The following is a 26095-nucleotide window of genomic DNA, read 5'->3' as shown; positions in this document are numbered from 1 at the left end:
CTGAGCTTTTTAGATTGCAAGAGAATCTGACAATCGATTAATATGCACGTGGCGAGCGAATTATAAAAATTGGATTATTTTGGAAATAATCGTGCGGTATGGTAGAGAGTTCAATGAAAGTTCATCGAACGAGACGTCGATCATTTCTACGGGTTCCATCGGATTTCTAGCGAGAAAGATCGACGAAGGGTTTCCGTTGCTTTGGCGAATCCATCGATTTCCATCGGCTTTGTGAGCAAAGCTTCGACAGCCGGAATATCTAACCGGCGTCCTATGGGGTTCCATGCTTCGTTGCTCGCATGACTCACCCCGAATACACACGAGGATCCGTGTGCAAGCCAAATATTCGCGAATCGAAGGCACACGGTTATGCGTCTCTTGCTTCCGTCGCGCTAAAAGCGTCCGTATTCCACGAAAATCACGTTTTCGCCGTTAATATTACCTATTTGTTACTTTCAGCCGAGAATTGGTAAATTCGAAGCGATATTTAGATTTATTTGAAAAGAATTCCCAGATTTGAAGAGAATTTTTGGATTTGGAATGTTAACTGGATATTATTTTTAAAGTAAAATCAACGTTAATTAGTTTAGAAAAGATATTTTTCAACGTAAACTCATAATCTTATCAAATATTAGATCAAATATAAATTTTTCTTTTTATTTAATATTTCACATTCACAATTTGTCCAATTTGGACATTTGGTAGAATTTTTTAGCTGTTTGATTATCATGTGGGTGGCTACCCCCAGCGGAATACCATCTTCGTGTTTGTTAGGTTATATCCTTTATGTCAAATATGAATGAATCGTAAATCATAAGGGAAAATCTACGATATAATCCAAAAATACCAAATATCACAATTTGGAAAATAAATGTAACCCGATGGAAACAATGAAGAACGTTCACGAGCTCTTTTAAAAACATCAAAAATAGTCTAAAAATACGAAAAGCCCGCGGTTAAAGGAAAAGTTAACTTAGAACTGATTAACAAAGGACAAAGAATATTCACAAGCCATCTGTAAACAGAATTACACTTCAAACTCTTGATATTCGACCGACGTGCAACAAAATGATGGAATCGGACAGCGATGGTATAGGAGAGGACACGAATTTTCAAAAGACAACGACGTATCTTGTTATCTGTCAATCGAGTCTCACTGAGGCGGACGGGTATGAAAATTTCAGAAATAGTCTGAGATTTCTGGCACGGGGGATGATGTACCCGTGTCACAGGGGAACTCGATACACGTATCGACAGATCGCGGGGTTGTGGCTGGGGTGAATTGCAATTACATTCTCAGGATGACCCTTTAAGGTCGCGTGTTCAGCGAGGGTTTTGATGATATTTAAATTCCACTTGAAACGATGCATCGTACTCGACTCTGTAACTCGTTATTTCGATGAAGTTTGACGTTAAGTACGAAATATTCCGAAATTATGCTTATTTTTCTACTCTATTTCTTCCTATAGATTTCGAAATAATCGTCAATTGTTATCTAGTACGTAATTTATTTAGCTTTATATAATTTAAAGTAATGGTTGATAATTGGATATTTTACTTTGCCTGATACTTTGGATTTACTAGCTTATAAATACTTGTAAGCTTATAACGATGAATATTGATGTTGGAGAATGTTGAGAATTACATCGGTTAATCTGTTAACAAGTTGTTCTCTAAGTCATGCGAATGTACGCTGTAATACGCTTCAAAGCTCTTTAGGTTGTTTCAGCCTACTCCTAGTCAGCTTAAGTCGCATCGACTCCCGTTCTACTTTGCTCTAACAACCCCTAGCTTGTGGCTACGCGACATCAGCTTCGTTCTACTTGTGACAGCTCTGGTATCAAACGTTTCGTTACAACCCTCGGTCATTTAATGATATAAATTCAATGTTCTACCAAGGCAAATGTTCTTAAGATCCAACGACTCGTACCAACTTCTTATTTTAATAGTACAATACTGAATTCTCAAATCAATATGTATCAATTATGTAGCTTGACACCAATCTCAAATATAGTGACAACGATAAAAATAAAAACGACAAAAATAAAAGAAGATAAAAAAGAATATTCTACTCGCAAGTACACTTCAAACAAGTATCATTCGAATTCTGAATTTCCTCGATCGACCAGAGCCCCTCGACGTGAAAGAAAATGAAAGAAAGTCGGTTCGTTGTGCCTGAATTATAATGCACGCGATGGAAAAATAAAAGGGTAACTCGTGATTGCCACTTGGCTAGCTAGCTACCCCTTTCGCCACTCGGAACCTCCATTCACCACACGACAGGGCTTTAATCGCGCTCGGCTATTGTGCAATGTCGTGTCAACGTCGACAGAGTGGTTCGAGCCGAATTGCATAAATAATGTGGCGAGGTAAGTTCGCTTTCATTCTCGGATCAGTCAGCGGATCGACTTCAAATATGAGAAAGACCTATGAATAATTCCATTTGTGAATCGAAGAGTCAGTATATCGTATCAAAAGGAGATTTAATTTTGAGGTCGAAGTGGAGTTGAAAATCATCTTCCGCTTAAAGGGGATAGAAGAGGACTATCGTTTTTTAGGAAATATTTATTAGGGCGGAAAAGCGTCTTTTTTAGAGAGTTGTTTAAGGGAAGCTTAACACTTTGTGGTTTTTATCTTTTTCTTTCTAATAGTCGAAGCTCAAGGTGCAGCGTTTTTAGCGATTTATCGTGAAAAGTAAAACGCAAAAAGAAATAAATGTCGTTGGTCCCTGTTTTATATCAGAAACAAAGAAGTGTGTATAGGTGGTTTTCTGTAGCAGATGAAAAATATCAAGCACTAAAAATTTATCAAAAAGTGGTAAAACACTGCATCGTATATTAAATAATAGGAAGATTACATTATTGTGAAATGAAAATCATTATTATTTTAAAAATATGATTTTTAAATTAATACGATTTTATTCGATGCAAAAAGACAATTTCTCAATTGATGGAACATCGTGATTCTCTATCATTGTATAATTTCGTATTATTCTCTGAGATCGCGTGATAAAACTTCTGGCTCCATGAGCTTACACATTCATCAACCAAATACACACAAAGATAGGTAGAGGAAAAAGTGTGAGTTCGCCATAGAAAGGCCTGTTGTGCCCTCGAAACGAGAAAAGGGAGGTTAGTTTATTAGAAAAATCCCCTCTCGACCGGGGATCACCGACTAAAGTAACAACCCCTTCAAACAGGCTACGTTTTTTTCATAAACGAAAATTGCAGTTGGTCATAAATTACAGTGATCGTGTTGGTAGATGATAGCATCGAGGAAGAGGCTGGTTGCCCGTGAAATCGAGTTTCAGAGATAATTATGTTCGTCTATTTACGTATTTAATTAGCGTTCACCCCTTTGATAGGGTGTGGTATCTTTTATATTTTTCGTCTTGACGTATAAATTATTCTCGCTTTGTTTTTATTTTTTTAATGGAGGGATAGAAGGGTGGTATTTTAAATATTCTGCTATAATTTCTTTCATCTCTTTCTCTCTTCTCCCTCACTCTTTTTTTCTTCTTTAAACATTCTCAAATATTCTTGTATATAATGCAAAAGTCAAACGATATTGTTACTTTTCTTATAAAGATTTACAAACGATAATAAAACGTGTTGCAACCACCAACTACCGCCTTTTCACCCCTTTGATAGGGTGTGGTATCTTTTATATTTTTCGTCTTGATGTATAAATTATTCTCGCTTTGTTTTTATTTTTTTAATGGAGGGAAAGAAGGGTGGTATTTTAAATATTCTGCTATAATTTCTTTCATCTCTTTCTCTCTTCTCTCTCACTCTTTTTTTCTTTTTTAAACATTCTCAAATATTCTTGTATATAAAGCAAAAGTCAAACGATATTGTTACTTTTCTTATAAAGATTTACAAACGATAATGAAACGTGTTGCAACCACCAACTACCGCCTTTTAAGATAAATAGAGAGGCAATAATGGCAGAGATTCCGTAATTGCTTTCGAAAAAACGTGGGAGAAATTGGAAACCGATCACTGATACAGTATATAACGATTTTACCCCCAACGAGGGCAAAGAATTTTGCGTTTTATGTTCGTCACCCCCCTTAAGTTTGGTGGCTCGTGTTCCCTGCGACGCGCCACGAAACTTTATCGGACGTCTTCTCCATGTTCAATATTGACTTTGCGAAAGTGCCTCCGAATGGAAACCTTCTAATTTTCCGGACTCCGATTCCATGATGCAATGCAAATACACCAGGCATTCGTTGTACACGCACAAACGGCTGTGTCCTGTGTTCGCGCAAACTTCATTTCTTCCACGATGCTCTCAACATTTTTCCGTCTCTTCTTTTCTGTATTTGTTTTCTTTTTTTATCAAACCTATCGTTCTTTTCGCAAAGAATTTGCTAATACTTTCTGTGTAGCTTCTATAGAATTCGATGATCCCTTCGTGGATTATTTGATTTTTTACGAGTTCTTAAGCAGAATGAAGCGTAGTATAGATTTTGCTGTTTACCCGATGAACGATATTAAAAATTCCCTTTCGCCAATACATCGTATAAATATTCCATTTCCTTTTGTAATTTCAACGAAAGTAGAAAATCACACGTAATCTCAGCGTAAACATCGACGTTAGTAGACGCGAATTATCGCGTAACGTAGCACGACGCCCGGAAGCGGAAACGATCTGTGTTCGATTACGGTGTTCTCGCGGTTCCTGCATGAATTGTGTTATCGCGGAGCAACAGCAGGTCTCGCTGAGGGTACGCGTTTAGGAGCGATTTTACGACGCGGTTTCGCTGTAACATGGCTTCAATTAAGGATTAACGTGATTGCAAATAGCCAGCATCTACCATACGTATATTATCAATTTCCTGTGACTTCATTATAACCAATTTACTTTAATCCGTAATTAAATTTAATTTATACCGCTCGAGATTTAGTGATCTATGTACATGTTTTAGTGATTTCTTGATACAATATAAGGATATCGCTTTCCATGTGTGCTGTGTTAAAGAATTAACATTTAGTTACGAGTTATTATCTTTCGGTATTGCAATTCGTGTCACTTGGTAAAATTGACGATTGCCAGAAAGATTTATGTTACACGTTAATTTTTTTCAATGATAGACACGTTACTACGATTCACGCTACTTTATTCCAGACTTGTTTTATATCACTATCGATTACTCTAACTCATTTCGACACGTCTCGACCAAATCCAGTTCTTTCTCTGCAAATCTTATTCGCCGCTCTTATTCCCAAATTATCATTAAAATACACGCTATGTTACTTCCAATTTTATTTTACTTTCAATTCGCTGTAAATCACGATCAATTAGTCCAACCAGTTCCGACATACGTCAATCAATTGCAAACTCCCTCTTCAACCCTCTACGCCACTTTTATTTTCGTTTCACCCTTTTGTAACTCTTGCTAAGCATCCGCAGTACGTTCGAACGAGTTTGTACTCGAGTTCGAATTTTCATTAAAAATATACAGAGCGATGGTGTTCAGCAGCGGAACACCGGCTGCGTATTCATTAAAGAGTAAAAAGCGATTGATGTAGCGCTGCGAGACGAGGTGTGCACCGACGAGTCTAACCCCTTTTGCTTCTCTTTCAGCTGCTTAATTCCCTGGCGACCGATTTGGACTGCATGCTGAGCGAGCTCTGCACGACCCCGAATTCCTACGAGCGGTGAGTACTTACTTCTTCTTCTTACTTCGTTTCTTCCTTCTCCTCTCTTTCGCCCTCGTCTTGTTCGAGGTCAAGAGCAGGGCTATTGAAGGCGATCGATTCGATAGACCGTGTACACGCCTCTGGGTACTCTCGTTACGCGGTCGTAAAACGTTTCTCAAATAAAAAGGAACTTTGGTCTTCTGACATTTTTCCGGAAGAAATGATAATTTTATCGCTATGAAATTAAATTAAATTCGAATTAGTATTAGTCGTGATTTTGTGGATTATCAGAGGGGAATTTATTCAGAATACGAATGGCAAATTCTAAGAGGATGGAATAATAACGAGATGATTTAAATAGGTACACACATCCAGCACACAGTATTATCTTAATAGTTATGGAACTAATCTACTTCGTAAATAACGTAAATTTATCATTTTCTTCGTGAAATTTCTATTCCTAAAGCGATCTACGCTTTGATCGATTTGATTAATTCGATCGAACGAGTATGACAAAAATATATATCTCTTTAAGTAAAGAAAAAATGCCAATTATTTTCGAGAAATACAAACAACAGCAAACACCAGTATCCAATAATATGAAACGTTATGAAGATCGTCGTTATCATGCTATTAAAATTATTACATATAATACGATATATTATTAAATACGATACGAAATCTCATGAGAAATTAATCACTTTTAACTTCGTCTAAGATATTCGAGGAACACTATAATCAACGTACTGTAGATTCTCAAAGGGGGTGACAACAACCCCTTCGCGTGACCGCGGTTAAATCGTGAATTCCCATAATTTACGATGGAAATCTTGACGCGACGCCTCCGTACTGGTCGCTTATACGCAGAATAATTTCCATATCGTAAGGGCTCCACAATGATCTATGGACGATTTCGCTTACAATATCCACGATGCTATATGGGACACTGAGTATAACGACCACCCCGTTGGATTAAACACGCGCCTAACTTTCGACATTATTGCGCGGCCTCGATTTATATCGCCTTGTTGAATTATCGCTAGAATGTTGGTCAGGTGATGCTGGAATTGCTTGAATATTTCTTTCATATTTAATCACCTTATCTGTGAATTATTTAAGTCCGCTACGCGAATCTCATACTCTTTCTAACCTTCCTTTTTTCCTTGTCATTTTTCTTCCATTAATTTATAGTTACAGCTCGCTGTACTGTCGTGTTAATTCAAGTAAGCGCGTACCTATCTGGTCAGCAGGTGGTTCCGAGAAAAATGACTTTTAATATTTAACGAGCGAGCATCGATTTCGCATACGTCCGAAATATAAACTGTTTATATCTTCGGTTTCCCTTTCCACTTTACACGCCAGTATAAACGACATCTTGACAGATAATTTAACACAAGGGTTGTGTAAATAAGATACTTCAGATGTCTAAAATAATTGATTAAAATACTGTGAATTTTTCAAATCATCGATTAAAATATTGCGGGGCAAAATAAAATAATAAAAGCGAAATGAAAATATTGTGTAGCAATATGCAATGTCGTGTAACTTCAAAATTTTGTTCAAGTCTTTATCGAGTTATTTTAATAAGAAATACCTTGATAATCCTATCCAGAAAATTTCACAAGGTGACAAATTTTAATAAAAATTTGCTTTAGAAAAACCGCCGTGATATTTATTTTAAATAGCCACTGCAAGAGAAAAGAGGGCCGCTTATTATTCCACGGAATATTAGAAAACTTGCTGGAAGGAACAAACGACGGGCAGATGGCAGCCAAAAACGATTACGCATAATATTATGACGTTGATCCCTGACACATGCCACGAATTGCGCTATTTGCTCGGTGAAAACTCTAATTTCGCACGTACTTATTGTTCTGCTTGTTGCTCGTTCGATTTTCCGCACGAGCTCCGCCGATTCAGCTTTTTCGTTCTTCAATCTTTCCGTTTTTCTTTATTTCGAACGAGTTGCAGAAACGAGCTTGAGATGAAGATTGATGCGACGGGTTTCCGTCTTGGAAATTCTACCCGTGAAACTGTTTAAATTAGAGGAAACGGATTGCTCGTTGAAAAGTGGACAGCAAGGACAGACCGTTTATTAATTTATACGTCTGTTTGCGAGCGAATCTTCCGTACGAGGTTCAATTGTGATGTATCGAATAAAATTTGATGTGTCTAAGTTTTAACTAGCTGTAGAAAATATAATAAAATTTCGTTAAAAATATATTGGTATTTAGTAGCTAATAATTTTAGACGAGTCTGAAAGAAATTGGTCACCGCTGGATAACGCAAGTGTCTGTGTTAATTTGTATTTTTATCAACGCGAAGAAACCTAAATATAAATTTATCCGATTTTTTAAAAATTAAGATCAGAGGTCCATTTTTCTTAAATTGTTGGTTCGCCATTCTTCGAATATCGACTAATTTTTTCAATGTTAACTTATTTATTTAATTTCAAGTTATACTTTTGAAAAAGCGTAATCTCCATATAGGAATTTATTACGCTAAATGCTAAATATTATAACGAATAGTTTGAATTTTTCACATGGTTTTGCATATTGCGCGTATTTTCTATGTTCTCGCACATTTCAATTCTCCATAAATAAATATCCGCAGTCTATTCGAATATCAACATATTGTTAGACATAATTGGTTTACTCGCGATTTCTCGAACTTGGCATTAATTAATCACAGAGGATGTTAATCACAAAAAGATTCCTGGCATTATATCCGAGCAATCTGAAAGGGCCTCTTGTTCCCAATTTCGTCGCAACTTCAAAAGTCGCCGACCATTCATAAGAAACTTGTATAATCTATCAAGATACCCATCTGGTCGTTTACCGGAAAGTTGCCGAGCTTCCCCAAGTACAGTGAGTTCCGCGATAAATCCTATGGTAGCGAGGTTCACTCGTGTTGTTCGTAATTATAGAGTTGGGAATAATCGATACGTGAAGCTTATTATTTCATAGATTGGCGAGAAAGAAATTTTCTTTAGAAATGATCAGAAAGCAATTAAACTTGCATATGTTTAGAAAATAGAAAATAGAAGAATATTTATTTTAAATTATTTAGAGAAAAGAAAAATAATAGAAAATAAATATCTACAAAATATAAAAATATTCACCTTAAGAATATTTGCATCAAAGAGAAATATTGGGAAATATTTAGGGAATAGAAAATATTTATTTCACAAATATATAATTTATTAATATTTAATAAATAAATATAAAAGAGAAATATTTCATATATTCGACATCTACAAAATTCTGTTATGCTTATTGTGACGAGCATCAGATAGCAATAATATACCGATAGATTCAATCGAATTTGTTGAAATATCGTTTCGTTCGTACTCGTATCACTTTCTTCAAATTTACGTCAGTTTAAATTAACTCGTTTACATAAATTTTCGTTACATAAATTTCCAGCTCATTGCAATTCACGTCAACATACATACATATGTATATCAACGTATCTGAATTCAAGCCAATTAACTGGAAATCATGTAATTCCAGTGGAATTACATAATTTAATTGCTGTCAGGCAGTTACATAAAATTCCATATGAACGCAATAATTCGAAATAAAGCAACTTCGTATAAAAGCGTATGCTATATCGTCAAACAAAATATCGCTTGAATTTCTCCACAAATTAGCGAAATTATCAAACACGGTGCTCTCGCGAGATCAATTGCTACTGCACGAAAATTCAAGCTTCACTCGTTGTTAATCTACGATATTACCGGTGCTTCCGCTGGTCGCAAAAATCGAGTTACGCACACGGAACAGAGATGGTTGATCGCGAAGCGAGGAGCAACGGGAGGATGAAAGGGACGAGGCGAGCAGACACGTTGGACATTTCCGGGGTTGCTGAAACGATGGGAAAAAATGGAAATTTCATTCGCGTCAACAGCGCAACGATACGCGTACGCGCCGGTGAAAGAATAACTCGACTCGTTATCGTACCGCGAGCTCTTCCGTATCGAATCGATCCTCTTTTTTTACGTCGTTTTTCACACCACGGTCGATCGACCAGCGTCCGGGAATTTCCTCTCCGGCTACGGATAAAAAATAATTCGAACGCTTTCGGGAATTTCTCGCGACGAGCAGCTCTGGCGAGCTTAACCAGGTTTTCCGTGTTGGTTATTTTTTCTTCTTTTACTTTATTTCGCGTAAATGCCGAGTTAAGCCAAACAAGAAGAAAGAGAATTATGCTGTTGTCTCGGGATATTTAGCTCGTGTTTGCGCTGCTGTTTTACGTTGGCTCGTACTCAAATATTTGTGCAAGGCTCGATTACGTATTACGTGTTAAATACACGCGGAATCTCGTAAAAAAAAAAGAAAAAAGAAAAAATAGAACTGTAGAGAATGCGAAATAATTAATACGTTCGCGTTGAATTTGATGACTGGACTATGGATATTTACGCGGATTCGTATTTTTACAGATACAATTAAAGAAATGGAAGCTAAACGAAAATTCCTTTCGCTTACCGATTATTACGACGATTACTCTACTTTACGTAGAATTTTCTGAACGATTGTAAAAACTGCTTTCACGCGACGATAATTTATACAATTCGGTTAATCGTTCGAGCAAAGGATGAAAAAAAAAAAAGAAATAAAAAGAAACGTTTAGAAAGATGTTCTCTCTTGAGATACAATAAACACAGAAAAGACAGCGAAAGTGAAAACAGGAAACGACGGGGGTTGCTGCAGGGACGAAAAGAATGGTGATATTTCAACGAGGGTGAACTTTTTAGCGAGATTACCGACCGATAATAATTCAAGCGGCAGCGGAGCTGTGGCCTAGGGACGGAATTTCATTTCAATTCCACAAGCCCGCCCCAGTTCAGGGGTGGGACGCGATTTCGGTCGCTTCTATTCCCGGGGCTGTAAGTGACAGTAGCGCGGCGCCGAAAATCTGATCGGTATGTCGAAAATCATACGCCAGAACGTTGCTTATCAACGTTCGAGGCTACGTTGGATCGAAGAATTTACATTGGAACAGTTGCGGTATTCTTGAAGATCTGACAGAGATTTTGTAGTTGGTAGAAACGTTTACGTAAAGTTAGCGGTGTTACTAGATTTGCAAGTGACAGTCGAGTGCTTTACACTTGGCCGTAAGGCTTTCCTCGAGGCCTCTTCGCCTATTACAATAGCGTTCTTTGAACGTTTGAACGCTTCCAACCAGACGGCTGTTTCGAGGGCTGTTTCCATCAAAGAGTTTCCTACTTGGTGCGAATGTTTTGTTGTACATTGCGTTATTATCAGTTTGTAAATCGTGATAAAGTATTTCTTAAATTCTTCGTAGCACTGTAGCGTTAAATTTTATTAACCTACTGACGTACAAATAAAATGGAATTTGATGCATCCGAAGATTTAATTTGGCTCAATTGAACAATTATATGCAAACTTAGAAACAGAACATTTTATTTCGAAATTTACATTGCTGTATAATATTTAATCAGGTTGATATATAATGTTAATGGACGGTAGTTAAGCAACATTATAAAATAATAAATTAATAATTCTATAAAGTATGATACATTTCAAAACATTTTTTACACTGCCAAGTTGTCTCTTGTATCTGTTATATTATTTTTTACTCGCACATGACATCTCTCTACAGGATGTTCATTGTTATTAGTCGAAGGTATATGTTCAAGAAAATGTGCCCAATGTTTTGTCTGTAGCCGAGTTGAGCACTCACTTTGCGACTGTGCGCCGCGTGTCGAATAATTAGAAAGAGACAAATTGTGTAGCATATCTTGTGCGATATTCAATCGAAAATTTACAATCGATTGTTTTGCTGAATTAGGTAATTTAGAATACAGGACGTAAGTATTATAAATAGCTATATAAAGCAGGTAAAAGATCATTTTAAATAAAACAGAATCTATGCACGATTTTCGACGTTCGCCAGAGACGGTTTTTGACGTCTCGGAGATGTCAGAGTCTACAATGGCACATGAGATGATGGATGACGTCTCCTAGACGTCGTTGTATGCCAAGGGGTTAATTTATCATTAATCCTTTCGCTTTAGAATGCTTCTGTAATTGCGTACAGAAAATGTATTTTCTTTCTTTTTAATTATTTTCCCCGATTATAATAGAAACATATTGGTCCGATCTTCTTGTTACGAGCCAAGGGCCGTTTAATGGGCAAAAGCTGATGAGATATTCGCGGATCACGTACGTCGGAGAAATAATACGCGGCTAATAATACACGGGAGAGAGATTTCGTAAGTGGAACGAGATGGGAAATCGATGGTTCGATTTCTCATCTGTCTGATAGATTTGTGCGTTTATTTTTCGCTGCTTCTGCTCGGCTGGAAATTTGATACGTGATGTCTGGGATTAAAAGACGAAATTGGAGATGGAATTATTAATTGAGAGTGGAAATTTGTTTCAAAATGTAAAGATGTCTTGTTAGACTCTTTCCATATCGATTTAGTTCATATTCATATAGACTTCGTACCGATTGCATTTCGATCAGGAAATTAATTCAAACAATAATACTCCAATTTTTTCTTCCCAATCTCACTCAAACCAAGTACTACCTCCAGCTAACTCCGAAAGATTCACAAATTTAATCAGTCAGGCTTCACTTTCGCTTTAATCTTCTATATCATCCCCAATACGCTGCAATCGATCATCAGCTATCTCTTCGTTCCGCGATTCAATCCAAATTTCAATTCTCCGACACGTTCAAACCGTCCTCAATTTTACCCAAACCAAGCACCACTTCGCGCTTCCTCTGAAATTCAAATTTCCTCCGACTCGTGAGTTCCACTTTTCCTTTCATCTTCCACGTATCACGTCCGACACACCGCAACAAATCACCAGCAACTTTTTAATCCAAGCTGTATCATCCACGCTGGCTACACCAGGCACTCTATGAATTCGTTTCTCCAGAGCTCGATTCCAATTTGTTATCGCTGAAAATACCTTTTTTCCCCTTGGATCTCGTTAATTCGTGACGGTCGCCGGAGCGTTGTCTACATAATCATTAAGATAATCATCCGTGTTGGCCGGCACGGCGCGCAGGCTATCGTAATCGATGTAGAGCATAAATTGGATACACGCCGGTTCCCTCGGGCCACGTTGATTCCCCCCTTTTCAACCACCTCCCACCCTAACCGTCCCTCGATCTCGCCTCTCGATCGATAACGATCACGTTCGATCTTGATAATTGGCCGGCTTGTCGTTAATCATTCGGCAACCCTGGCGTCAGGTGGACGTTGAGGGTAACACGCGCTCTCGAAACTACGTATCGATGATTTATTTAGAGATTCTTGGGCTACCGTGCTTCGCACTCTGCAACCATCATTGGAATTTCGAGTTTCTTTCATTCGATTTTTCGTAAGCGTACTGGCGAACAAATTCAATACTTGTTTACCAAGTATGATAGATGATTGGTATTTTCGCATAACGAGCAACGCGATATTCGAATAATTTTTTCGGCCATAGAGTAATAAAGTTAGACATAGCGCGGTAGCTGAATATTTATGGCAGTGATCGTAATTCTCGGTATATTTCTTTCGTCGTTTATATTTTATATCTACGGCTTGCTGCAAGAAGTACCAGCGTCAGTGTTCACGGAGTATTTACGAAGAGATATTAGCACTCGATGATACGTTAAAAAATTCATGTTCCAATAGTTTTCGATACAGAAGTTTTTGATGTTTCAAAATTCCTTCCTAACTCGGAAAGGGAGAATCAAAGCTTATACTATTCGTGCTTCGTATCTCGCGCTTGGCATTCTTTGCAGAAAGTTTGCGTTATGAAAAATGTCGACGTTGGCATATACGAATGCCGTTATAGTCGTTTCTAGATAGAATTTTAAACTGTCGCTTTTTTTTTATATAGAGTATACGATTGTTCACAGACTGAATACAGAATTTAATTCATTTTTTTGCCAAAATTTCATATTGACTGTTTTCGCATCAAGCCACACATGTAACGTTCGATTTGATTTTTATAAATTATTCTTGAGAATTGTAAATCTTATTTGCCTAAATAAATATATGAGAATAGTCGCATTACACGTAGAAACGATATTAAAATAGTTTCAGATCTATTTAATATGTGATATACAAGATGTTCGTAGATACACGTTGCTCGCGTCTCAGCACTCTTTATGTCTCAGCATCTTCTTTACCACCATGCGTACGAGACAGCTGCATTCTTTTGTTTTACGAGACGCTATGCACACGTATACTCCCACACACGCTCATTCTCATATATGTGTGTCACTACTATGCGGCTAATGCAGTGTAGCATACAAAATTACACGCATCTCAATAATTATAAACAGCAAATAATAGAGGCTGACCTGGATCTCTAACACCCAAAGCACGATATACCGTCGTACCTTCGACGTATTTCAAAATCCACTTGGATACATCGAAAGAGAAACGTCACGGCTTGCAGAATTTATTCTTCCACGAGGAGGAATTTGCCGCCGCGGAAAAAAATGAAATCCAAAGCGATCGAAAGGAGTGGAAAGCGGGGAGCAAAAGCACCGATCGAATTATTGAGAAACTCGATACAAAAAAAGAGCGTAGAGGGAAACGAAGAAGCGAGACAGAGGGACATGCGGATTCCCCTGGGTTGGTTTCTCCGGCTGCCACCGGATATCCCCCTGATTTCTGACGACTAACGCGAGTCTGATGTTTGCGAGGGTGAGCAACCCTTATCCGGCCACCCCGTATCGTTAGCCATAGACAAAGGGTGTGTCGTCGAAATACGTGCCCCCAGGCGCCGCTAATTCTACCGATAATAGATTTCACCCTGCTCGTCGTGAGATTTTTCCTTCCAACTCTAGTCATAGTACAACTCTATTCGGACACTAGTCGACCAATGATTGGATTTCCGGAACTTTCTCGAATTTCTATTCTTTGAGTTTGAGTTATAGCGCTAAACGCACAGATAGCCTACTAACGAAACCAGAGAAAACTCGAATTAACTTGTACTTGGTGGTTTTTTCAATTTCAACCGTGTTTTTGTTAATACGTTTTTATTGGTGTTTTGTTTCGACGATCGAAATTCGAAGTTCGAAGTTCGAAGAATTCGAAATACCATCTAGTTATCGTGAAAGTTTCAAACTGGAAGTTTAAAATATTCCAAAGTAAGATATTTGAAGATATCGTGCTAAAGAAAGCCAATTCTTGTCGTCTCTTTTACCTTTTATCGTCGTAAAAAAATACCTACGAAATCGAAAGATCGTGTAATTAAAATGCAGAAAGTTCGATTTCTGATATTGTACAATTTATTTTTACCGATTGAAATAAATATAGGAAATTATGGTTTTCTAAAGGTCAGCAAAAGCCTAAGGTACTTCAATCATGAAAACCGTGGTACTGCGTGAGCGATCATTAACGTGGCAAGTTTCGATGTTTATTTGTCGAGCAATTCCTCTGAATTAAATTCCAATGATACCAGTGGACGTATGTCATACGCTATAGTTGGGTTATAATCTTGGCCGAGACAAGCGTACACCGTGATGCCTGGCACCGGTATCACCGGGTTTCTGACAATTGGTTAATTTCCGGGCCGTGTCAACGCCAGGTGTTGTATCATTTCACGCACGAAACGCACAAAGATGTCAGATGTTGCGAATACGTGGCGGCAGCCAGTGAATAAGCATCGGAATAACGCATAATAGGGATGGTAGCGTCCGTTGACGCGGTGAATTCGATGAATCATGAATCTACGTGGACGTATCCGCTGTGAATTCTTTCGACTTTTACGTTAACGCGATATTTTTGTACCTTGGCCCGTGCGACTTCCGTTCGTTTGATGTAATTATGCAAAGTTTCCACTAGATCGTTCCTTCTCGTCGAATTGTAGAAGCGAAATAATTCCGCAACGATTCTGTCCTTTGACTTCGTTTCCTTTTAATTTTTCGTCAAATTAATCCTATTCATTTGGTACACCGTGAAAGTGAAATAATGCTGTAAGTAATGTTGTCTGCTCGTACGATTCTCTTTTCGCTCTTCTCAGTAAATTCGTCTAGAAATATGAAGAAAAAGAATGAAATGTGTTTTAAAATTCAAAGTCAACACACCAACTTGTAAGCTTTGTAGCTTCTTAATGGAAGTTGTCCGGCGAGTATCAAGCCGCATCTACGTATAAATCAACGCCTGAGTCAGATACACGCGCTGATAGATCAAACATAGACGTTAATACTGAATCCGATCGACGAGCACCACGGGTTATCCCAAAACACCGTAAATCAATGGTGTCAGAGACGTCTGCCTGGCGTCTAAGGTGTTCCTTAACAGGCTTCTAAAACTGTCAACCGCAGACCCCCGTGGTAACCACATAAATACCACGGGGAGAATCCCAGGGGCAAGGATCTCTCGTAGGCGTGGTTGGATGCGTGAACCACATCCAATGATACAGAAGAGTCTGGTTTTTCCTGTTTCCGCTACAGGCACGCGTTTCACCTATTCGATGAAAAGGGAGAACAGGGGCTCGTCAAGAGAGCAAAGTGAGCGATCGTGAAGAGAGAAAGAGCGTCGAAAAGGACAGAAAATGAAAGGAGAAGCAAAGGGGAGAGAAGAGATAGAGGAAATGAGAATGGCAATGGGAAATGCTGGAGGAGGAGTAGAAAGAAGACGCGTAAAAGGAACGGGGCATGGAAAGCGAAGAGAAACGAAAAGGGAAACGGAAGAAGGAAAGAATAGAGAAAGAAGAAAAGAGGTGGCAATGGAAAAGGAAACGCAATTACAGCGGTATCAGTACGTGGAGGTATAATAGAGAACTTGAAGATGGTTAGGTAGAGAAATGCTGGTCTGACTGGTTATTTCTGGTACAATCAACCAACACGGATCACGAACATCGACCAAAAGTGTCACGTACACACAAATAAGACCATACGTTAGCTCTCCATGGTGAGCAATAGACAGCACTACTTTGCTTTCTTTGTAATTCTGTACATACTGTCCCGCATCATTTCAGCTCTGTAGTTGAGAGTCTGAACGATCGAAACCTAAATGCTGTTGGAGGAGAAGCGTCGTGAAAGTTGGCGGGCAATTCAAATTTATTCGGGGGACGCAAAACGTGGAATTCAGGCTGAAATCGCAGATACCCTGGCAACGAGGAGAGCAGGGTTAGACACGGAACGAGGGGAAGAGGAATTTATGGCAGCCGTAGAGACCATTCCGCGGCCATTAATGCGGCCCGCTCTCGAAAGTGAATCTCGTTGCGGAATTGCAGCCCGATATGAGGACGATAATTTGCGGCGTCGCTTAGGATCGCGCTAATATTCACGGCCACCCGTCTCTTTTGTCGTTTATCTGGCCAACGACGGTCCATTAATCTTTGCGCTTCGTTACCTCCATCCTGCAATGAGAATCGTTTAAACTACGGTTGACACTACATTGACTCTGACGGATGATCGATGAACAGGTAAATTTACTTCGACTTTCCCTCGTCCAGTACAATTTGCATTTCATATTAGGATTTGCTATTTAGAGGAAGTTGTATGTTTGGATGGGCAGGATGTTTGTTAGATGAACAGCGTAATTTGATTGTACACGGTGAAGTGGGTAGCGTGAATTAGTGGTAATGCTCGGTGGGCTGGATTCGAGGGTTGCAGATATTTCATTTTCATCTTCGTCGAGAGCTCTCCTTTTCTTAAATTCCAGATGATTTTATACTATCAGGTCTATCGTGATTTTATGAGTTCCAGGGGTAGTTTGTAGGAGTTTCAACTTTCAAGAAAAAGTTTACTACCGTTGATCTGTTTCTTACGTTTGAGAACAAACTTTCTTCAAATCGAATCAGTAGCAGTTCGTTTAATCAGACACTAATCAAAATTTCCTTCGAATAAATATCATTCAGACAAAACGAAAAGACAGAACCACGTAGAAAAGGCGGTATTCTATCGTAGTATTTCAGAGTTAACAGCCATCCAACTCGCTTTAACCCATATTAAAATTTCAAACCCTATTTCAACCGAAATTTGCAGCACGTCATTTTCAACCAAGCATCCTCCAGTCTCCCAAATCTCCGACTCATCGCCGAGGTCGAAACAACTTCCAACACCTGCACTAATGTTATATCGCAGAGGGCAACGGTTCCTTCGTGCAAAACGAAACTCGAGAACGAAACCCAGTAGAAGGGAAAACGTAATTGGGATGATTGCACCGCGCCGATCGGGTCAGTCGGTGCGGAGGTTTGAACGCGATTAGCAGAATGTCTGGTCGGGCTAATTCAAAAGGTCGATCTCGTCCTTAGGCTCTTTTATTTTGCCACCTCGACCCTCACGGCAATTTTCTTTTCTCGTCCTACGCCTTTTCGGTTCCTTCGCAATTTAGCCGACACATTTATGGCGCGGTGACACGCGTCGCCGCGTGAAATCGCTCGCGTGCGCTACGATTCCATACTCCTCGGCCTTTCTTCGCTCGTAACGACGTGGAAGAACGGAAACTGGCGAAATGCAGGAGGGCAACCACTCAGAAGGACCTTTCGCTTCGATTATCCTGGACCAGTCGAATCTATGATGATTAAGCGCAATCAAGTCGATTCTTTAGGGCAGTTGTGAAAATTTCTTGGTCGTTAAATTCTTGGATCGTGCTCTTGTTTGAATTACTTAGGTTTGGATTACGTGGACCACGACGTGCTGTGTAATTGTTGAGGTATACGCCATAAGAGCCGCACGAAGATTAGGTTTAGTTTGACGATGATATCGTACCATGTAATTTGAAAGGTGTCGCGACGTTAATACGAATCGAACAAACATGATCAGCCTCGCTATCGTCGTATAATTCTTCTTCGTTTTGACAAACCTACTTCGATCATTTTTCTCGTAACTGCATTCAATATCGAACGATAAAATATCTGAGATACTGAGCACAGAAAATCAATTAAAGGCAGGTAATACTACGGAATATGGAAATCGGATACGGAAGGTGATATTTAAAATATGTAGAAATAAGAGAAGAAAAGGGCGCATCGTGACAGACATCCATCGAAGAAGTAACGCAAGGATTCTTGAAAAAAGATTGAAGGAGTCAGCCTTGCCGCTGTTTTTCCCGATGTTTCTCTAATTTTCCGCCCTCCTTCCACCACTACCACCACCACGCTCTGCAAACTTCGTTGCAGCAGGACACTCGTGAATCTTTCATGCGTCTTCCCCTTTCTCCCTCCACCTTATTCCTCTTTTTCTTTCTCGTTCCTCCAGTTTTCCTACGGTTGTTCCATGGAGAGCCGAAAGGAAACGGAACGGTAGGCGACTCAATCGATACTGGACCAGCCTTGAATTATGCACACCGACTTGGCCAACGGGAAACGAACCGTTTTCCTTTAAGGTGCCTTCACACGACGCCGCGCACAGCGACGTAAACTCGTTTTACAAAAAGAAGGAACGTATCGAAGAGAAAAAGGAAGTTTATGAGCTCGACGAAGCAGATGCATTTTTCTTTGTATTTTTACCCCCTGTTTTAAAGCCTTTGGCAATGAACATGGAGATGGCGTTATTGATATACGGTTGTTTTATAGAGAAAATATTTTTCTTCCTTAGATTTTCTGGATTACATTCGAGTAGTTCTGAAAAAACATTCAAAGAGGTGTCTTTTTTTTTTTTAGATAAAAACATATTGGAGGAGTCGATAAACCGCACTAATTTTTACACACGGATTCTTAACTAAATTATAAATTATCGTCAACGATTAATCTTATTTTTAGATGTGATGGATTATGGCCCATTTTAACTGACATTTTAGATGATACTATTGCTACTGTTACATTTTCCAATTTTAAATTTAAACTGCCCGCGTTAAATTTTAATTAAATCCGAAACGCCCACGTTTCGACGAGCATCCACAAAATAGAAGAACCACGAAAATTCCAGTTCAAATACGGTCGACGATGCCAAATGTTGTCCGTTGGTTGCCAAGCCAGACGACTTTCCAACCGATTATCCGCATCGTGTCAGAACCAGCCATTATTTCGGATACTCGTCTCTGTCGCAACAGGTGTACGAGTGCGGACGACAGTGGTTAGAACGAGATCGAATTCAGCCACAAGCAGCAATGTTCTTCGTTTCACGGATGTCAAAGTTGACGTGGACAGGAGTATCGGAATTATTTGATCGCTCGACCGCGTATTCACGTTTCTCGTTGATAGATCCCGTACGATGGGATGTCTATGCCTGAAAGGAATGGAATTCGTGTTTCTTTTGCTTATTTTCTGTCTCTTCTTCTTTTTTCGTAGTGGGATCGTAGGGATTTGACTGAGTTTCTTCTCCCTTACCGTTGCATCGTACGTTGCAAGTGTAACGTGAATTCATATTAGAGGCCGGATGTGTGCAGGACTTCAGTGCGTATCCTCAATTAGCCCAGGGACCCACCATGAACTTAAACTTTTAGTTTATTATTTTTGTGTCGGAACAGCCCTTAGGTTATTATACTTCCTTACTAATTACGGGGAAAGCGGGTAGTTACCTAATGAGAAAACCCCAATATTTGACTAACGAAATTTACCAAATGTCCAGCTGGACAAATTGTAAAGTACAAATTTAAATAATAATAAAAAAAACTTGACTAACGAAAAAGCTGGTTTTTCCCATAAACAATATTAGCCACGTTAGTAGGAGGCTTTCTCCTCCTATCTTCATTTATTAACATGACCTATAACCGATTGGCATCGTGAATCGTTACCCTCACTTTTCCTAACGGAAGACCCGAACAGCGAATCCGTGTTGTTAATTAAAAAGGGCACACCCACACCGAGCTTTCCTCCGTAATGAGACGAGATCACCTAGATGAGAAATAGACAAACCCATCGAACAGTGAACATTTCTCCGATTGGTGTAAACCTGTGCTAAAAAATAAAGACAGTAGTCGTGTTACGACTCAGCTACTTTATTTCATCAACCTACCCTTAAGTTTACGTGACACAAGCACTCGAAATTACGTTGCGTTAGTTTTGTCTAGAAACTTTTAGTGTATGTTGAGAATTGTGGATCTTAACTGTCGAAATAAAAATAAAGGAAGACTAAGATTACACTTAGAATTCATATTAAAATAGTTTTACATTTATTTAATGAACCATTTACAGGATTCTCGTCGATACACATTTGCACGCGTCTCAGCGGTCTCTTTGTCTTACCATTTTCCATACCACACTGCCAACGAAAGTTACATTCATCTGTTCTTCGAGACGCCGCGCGCACACATACTTCCACACACTCGTATTCACGTACTAATGTATAACTACTACGCGGCCAATCTAGTCCAGCACACAAAATTATACATATCTCAATAGTATACTTTTTAGAAACTATTAGAATGTTAAAAATTTGGAAGTTTGATGACAAACTATAATAAAAAGCATAGGAATTCCGTGCTGTTAGGTTTAATATTCATCGCGTAGTCCATGATGAGACAGTTTCGTGATGCAGCATTCTCATTCAAATCGCGTGTATTTATTAATGCAGGCATTTATATTCTCTCGGATGCATCGGCAGACACACCCTACTGCAACGTCCGTCTCGCACAGTTTCGTTTCTCACTGGTATTATACTGTTATTGCAAGTTACACTGGTTTTGTCTGCAGCATGTTCCTGATCGTTTGGTGATTTATATTCGCGCAATGTTTCGGATAACCACGCCTACTAATTACCCGTATTTCAAAGTGATGTCGTAGCGCTATTAAATTTAGTTACGCGAGTGTTGCGTACGGAGAATCGCTCGTAACAAAGAAGTACTTTTGAAATCTAAAAAGCAAAGTATTCGATTTCTTTAGCCCTTCTTCTTTATCAATAATTTTTTTTTTATTATTCAATTTGTATTTTACAATTTGTGCAGCTGGATATTTGGTAAATTTTTCTAAATTAATTGCTAAATAACGTGCGGATGGCTACCCCCAGAATGACTATTTTATTTCTTTAGCGAAGTCAGTGAGGTGTTTCTCGATAATTTGCAATTCGCGTTTCTCTTTGATTAAAGTTTTTAATCGCAGAAAATCACAAGCTGTTCGATCTGTTCGCTTTTCAAATAATTTTCGACCGCGCGATTCGATTAAAAATATTTTGTATTCATCGATATTCAAATAATCGCGATTAGAGTTAACGAGCGTAGAGGAGCGTTTGATAGGGTCCGTAACCGGAAGAGGGCCTGTACCAGGCGAGAAATGAAATTCACCGAAAGTAAATCGAATTTGCCCGCAGTCCGGGACCAAAGGGTCTAACGAACCAAAAAATCACGTTGCTACGAAGAAGAAGACGAAGAAGAGGGGCTGCAGTGGCTAAGAAGACCTTACGATGGCTTGCCACGTGGACGTTTAAATGGAAATCCTAATTTGAATGGCTAACAAAAGGAGAGCTTTCGCGCCCCCACCGCCACATCTACGATTTCCACTTTTAACCCCTTCGAATTTACATTCCTCTGCTTGTTGTCCGTGGAATTTTAATATTCACGAAGACTCTGTCAATTGTTGGAAGAATTACATGCAATTTGGAATTTTATTTTATTTTATTTCTAATTTGTATTTTCGTTTCGTAGCAGAAGGAGAGACAGAAGGTTCTATGCGTGAAGAAATTTGGAAATTTGAAATTATCAAAATTTGAATACCTTTTAACACCATAAATTAATGTCACGTTGGTCCTGAATTATAAGTACGACATTTATGAAAAAGGATAAATCGGTAGAAATAAAAAACATCGCTTTACGCTAAAAAATATTCACTCCCGTATGAAGCGCGAATAGTATCTAAAGTAAAACGAAATGTTTCGTAAAAATGGCTTGATCTATGGGAAGAAAACGGATAGTCAGCATTTTCGTCATCTTCCACGTGCCCCTCGTCGAGCGTGGAAAACGTTTTTTTCGCAGTTTCACCCTGTCACATAATATATTCTCGCTCGTTCCAGTTGATCGGTTCGTTATCTCGCAGACAACGATCGACGTCAGCTCGATCCTAATTTGTAAATCCGTAATTTGCACCGAAATCGCCTCTATTCCGCCAGGAACACCTGCTGCCATCCCCGAAAATTTCCTCTGTCCCTCTGTGCCCTACGAAGTGGGGATTGAAAACGAAGGGATGAAACGAGGGAAAAAATTGTCCCTCTCTAAAGCATCGAAAGAGGAACAAGCAGATTTTTCGACCAGCCAGACGTCGAAATTTCTGTGATTTCGAGGTTGAAGACAAATTGGTCGAATTTGTCGCCGTTTGCACCGTACGCCATCGATCAGTATCGTCGCTTGGTGCGAGTTCGAAGAGAAAATTGAAAACGTGATTCGATCCCAGCAATCGTCGTCAACAAACGGATGCTCCGACTTGAATCGGTAAATTTAAATCGCTGGAATTCTCAAAATGGCCTCGACATTATGGCAAATATATGAAATGCTTTTTAATTTGGTTTAATTCAATGGCGTTTTTTAGTCGTGTTCCGCACGGTTGCCTTTGCAACGGTAAATGTAATATGCGAACAGCTGCAACGATGAGTGCCAATTAAATCGCTCGTTAATCGCTGTGTCTATATTAACTGGCGCGTTTGCGGAGTTCAGTGCGTTTTACCTGCAAATTCGCGAGTATTTCAGATTAAAAATTTTACGCTACGGTTGGTCCGCTTTGAAGAGATAGAACGAGGGGGATATTAAAATAAACCAGGCAGTAACATATGAAAATTTTCGACCAGAATTTTAATGTGTAGTTCTGTTAGACCGGTTCTTCTGGTTAATCGCATTAGTTTATCGACGAATAGTCAATTAATTGAATTAATAAAAGGTTGATATTAATTTAATATCGTACCAATGGTATTTTAATTATCCGTTGAAACTTTTTCTATCGGTGATTTTTTAACGTCCACGAATTCTTAAAATTCAGATTTTGTACGCTGTGTAGCAGCTGGGAGCAAACACAAGTAAAAGCCTTTTGTCTTGCAAGTGTGGGTACGATTTATGACACACGGACCAGCGAAGCTATTTTTGAGGAAGCTGTCTTCTATCCGCTGCTTCAATTAGTTTCGCGCCTACGTATGAATCTTTTCATTCGAGTTTTATTATCAGCGTTCAATAGCGTTAGCGGCAGTCATAAATTCCGAGTTTCCAAAGGACCCACTTATCGAAGGTCTGGTGAGCAGAGACAGACCACGTCAAGTGGCTCGGGCCCGGAAGAAGCCCCGCTGCGTCACCAATTGTACACGAACAGCATCCACCTCTGAGTCGCACCCCGATCTACGACAAAGACCACGACAAAAGTAACAAATAAATATCTAATCGTCTAAGCCAGCGTAGAAATCAGCTAATCAGATTGGAAGAGAAATTATCCTCGAACTTAGAGCGTACGAACTGCGGAGGCGACACACAGTTAAAGCTCTCGCCTCGTACGAGACGAAAGTCTATGATCCGCTAGAGAATAAAAGACGCCTCTACCGAATTATTGCATAGTTGGTAACACCTTTTCATTCGTTCGGCCGTGAACCTAACATAATAGAAGTCGAATTTCCAGTAATCTCTATCTCTTCGAGCAACTGGAAATCTCACTCCGCAGCGGAATTACTCGCGCAATTGCACTCGAAAACTCGACTGGATCTCTCGAAACTCGGCCACGATTCTCCTTCCATCGAAGACAAAGCCTCCTCCTCTTCTTCGACCATTTATCGACTCATTCAACTCGGGGCTAATTATCGCGGATCGTTCCGGCCAATTAGCGACTCGTTTAACACGCACTCGCGTCGATTGCTTGCAGAAGTGGGCATCTCCCCGCGAGATTTCACTGGAGAAACGCTGTAAACGCAGGGACACGCGATTTTCGTTCTCGGCGATGAAGAGAAGTTCGAAAAAGCGGCTTGGACGAGGGCTGCTTTCGTATTGTTCGCGGCTATTGTGCCAACTTTTGGGTTCGCTACGCCGAGAAAGGGGGCCTTTTCGAGCATTTCCGAGGGAAACTCGACGACCATTCGTTCGAGACGTGATCGCCAGTCCTGGCTCGTTGGCGCATGATCGCGACCGTTGATGCGTTCACGCGACGCAGTATGCAAACGAATACTAATTCGCGAATGCCGGATAACGGGAGCCAGGAACGTGTCCGACGGGTCCTATCGCCAAATGTTTCGTCCAGTTTATTTTTACATTCGCTTTTAGATGCCGCTGTCTGTGTTTGGAAGTCGAAGACGTGGTCGACGAGGAGATGGTTTGGTGCAGGGAATAATTAATCAGAGAAGAAGATTTTAACGTTTGTTTCGCTGTTCGTACCGCGTCAGCGATAGACTTGACGTTAATTGTGACAGGGAATATATATTTATTACCGATCGATTTTTCAATGTGCATTGAACGCATATACTGTATTTCTAGTGGGAGAATTTCTTTAACGTTTTTGAAGCGCTCAGTATGAATAGCTTCAGAATTTATTATCCCCTTGAAGAATAACTTCGTAAAAAGGAGAGAGAGTAATACGGTTTAATCTTCCAATTTTTAGACTAAGTTTCCACGCTCCACTGTCACCGAAAATCGATAAAATTGTCTGATCGTAAAGAAACGAACAGTTTTTTTAATGCGAAAGCTCAACGAAATTTTGACTACGGTAGTTACGATAGTTTCACGAAAGCGTAACCGTTGATTGATTTTCCCCGTTGAAAAGAGCCAAGGGGCCGTCGACTAATACGAGATTAGACAAATTGTTTGGAGTCGTCGCCGGATTAAACAAACTTTCCGGAGAATCTCCTGTTGGCTTGGAACAATGAACGGCGAGAGGTAAGAAAAAGGGAACGTCTCGGATAAGAAACTTGAACCGAGTATCCGAATGGAATATTAAGTTAAATGGGAAAGTCGGTGGTCTGCGAGACCGCGTTACAGTCATTCCGCATCGTCTCGCGCATTTAAAGGATCCCTTCGTCTTCTTCTCCGACTTCACCATGTTCACCAGAAGCCCTACGACTATTAATTTCCCTGGAATATCGAACCGTAGAGCGAGAAACTTGGTAGAAATTTGTGTATTAGGCAACTTTTGATTCGTATGAATTTGTTTCTGTTAATGATAGAAGCTTCGTAATCGAAGTGTCGAAACAACAAATGATAGAAATTTTAGAAATGAAAATTTGCAGTATAATCGTATGGTAGTTCTCAGTCCCTGAAATTAACTATCTCTCGTTTTCATTTGTTTGGAATTTAAATTTTGTTATGCTAATTAATGAATCGTCAGACAACTGTAAGTTCGTTCTCCATAATTCACAGTCAACTGTCAAATTGACATTTGGTTATTTCTAGCAATTCTCAAATTATTATCGATCAATTTTCGACTATTCTCAATCGCTAAATACAATATTAAGAGCTAATATTTACGAAGATGTTAATATTTACTCATAGCAGGTTTGTTACGGCTCCATTATAACGTTCGTAGGTCATTTCGTCAATCTGGTTTCCCCTTGAATTTCGCAGAAACTCGAACGAATTAACAATCAGCTTGTTCTCGTTTCCTGCTTTTTCATCTCTTTCAATTTCCCAA

At 39.4% G+C, this 26095-nt stretch overlaps 1 protein-coding gene across 6 annotated transcripts in view; it reads left to right on the top strand.

Annotated features, from left to right (window-relative positions):
- LOC117234086 (protein sprint) overlaps window positions 1-26095 on the top strand; it is a 155467-nt gene that overhangs the window by 28742 nt on the left and 100630 nt on the right. For all 6 annotated transcript variants that reach the window (XM_033494958.1, XM_033494959.1, XM_033494969.1 and 3 more), the window contains one exon: window positions 5590-5663. In XM_033494958.1, coding sequence (XP_033350849.1) covers window positions 5590-5663 — 74 coding nt within the window. The remainder of the gene's footprint in view (window positions 1-5589; window positions 5664-26095) is intronic.

This window comes from Bombus vosnesenskii, unplaced genomic scaffold (assembly GCF_011952255.1).
Source record: "Bombus vosnesenskii isolate JDL3184/JDL3185 unplaced genomic scaffold, Bvos_JDL3184-5_v1.1 scf7180000013302, whole genome shotgun sequence".
NCBI classification, from domain to species: domain Eukaryota; kingdom Metazoa; phylum Arthropoda; class Insecta; order Hymenoptera; family Apidae; genus Bombus; species Bombus vosnesenskii.
Note: the sequence above shows the minus strand (reverse complement) of the source record. Positions and strands in the feature narration are given on the sequence as shown.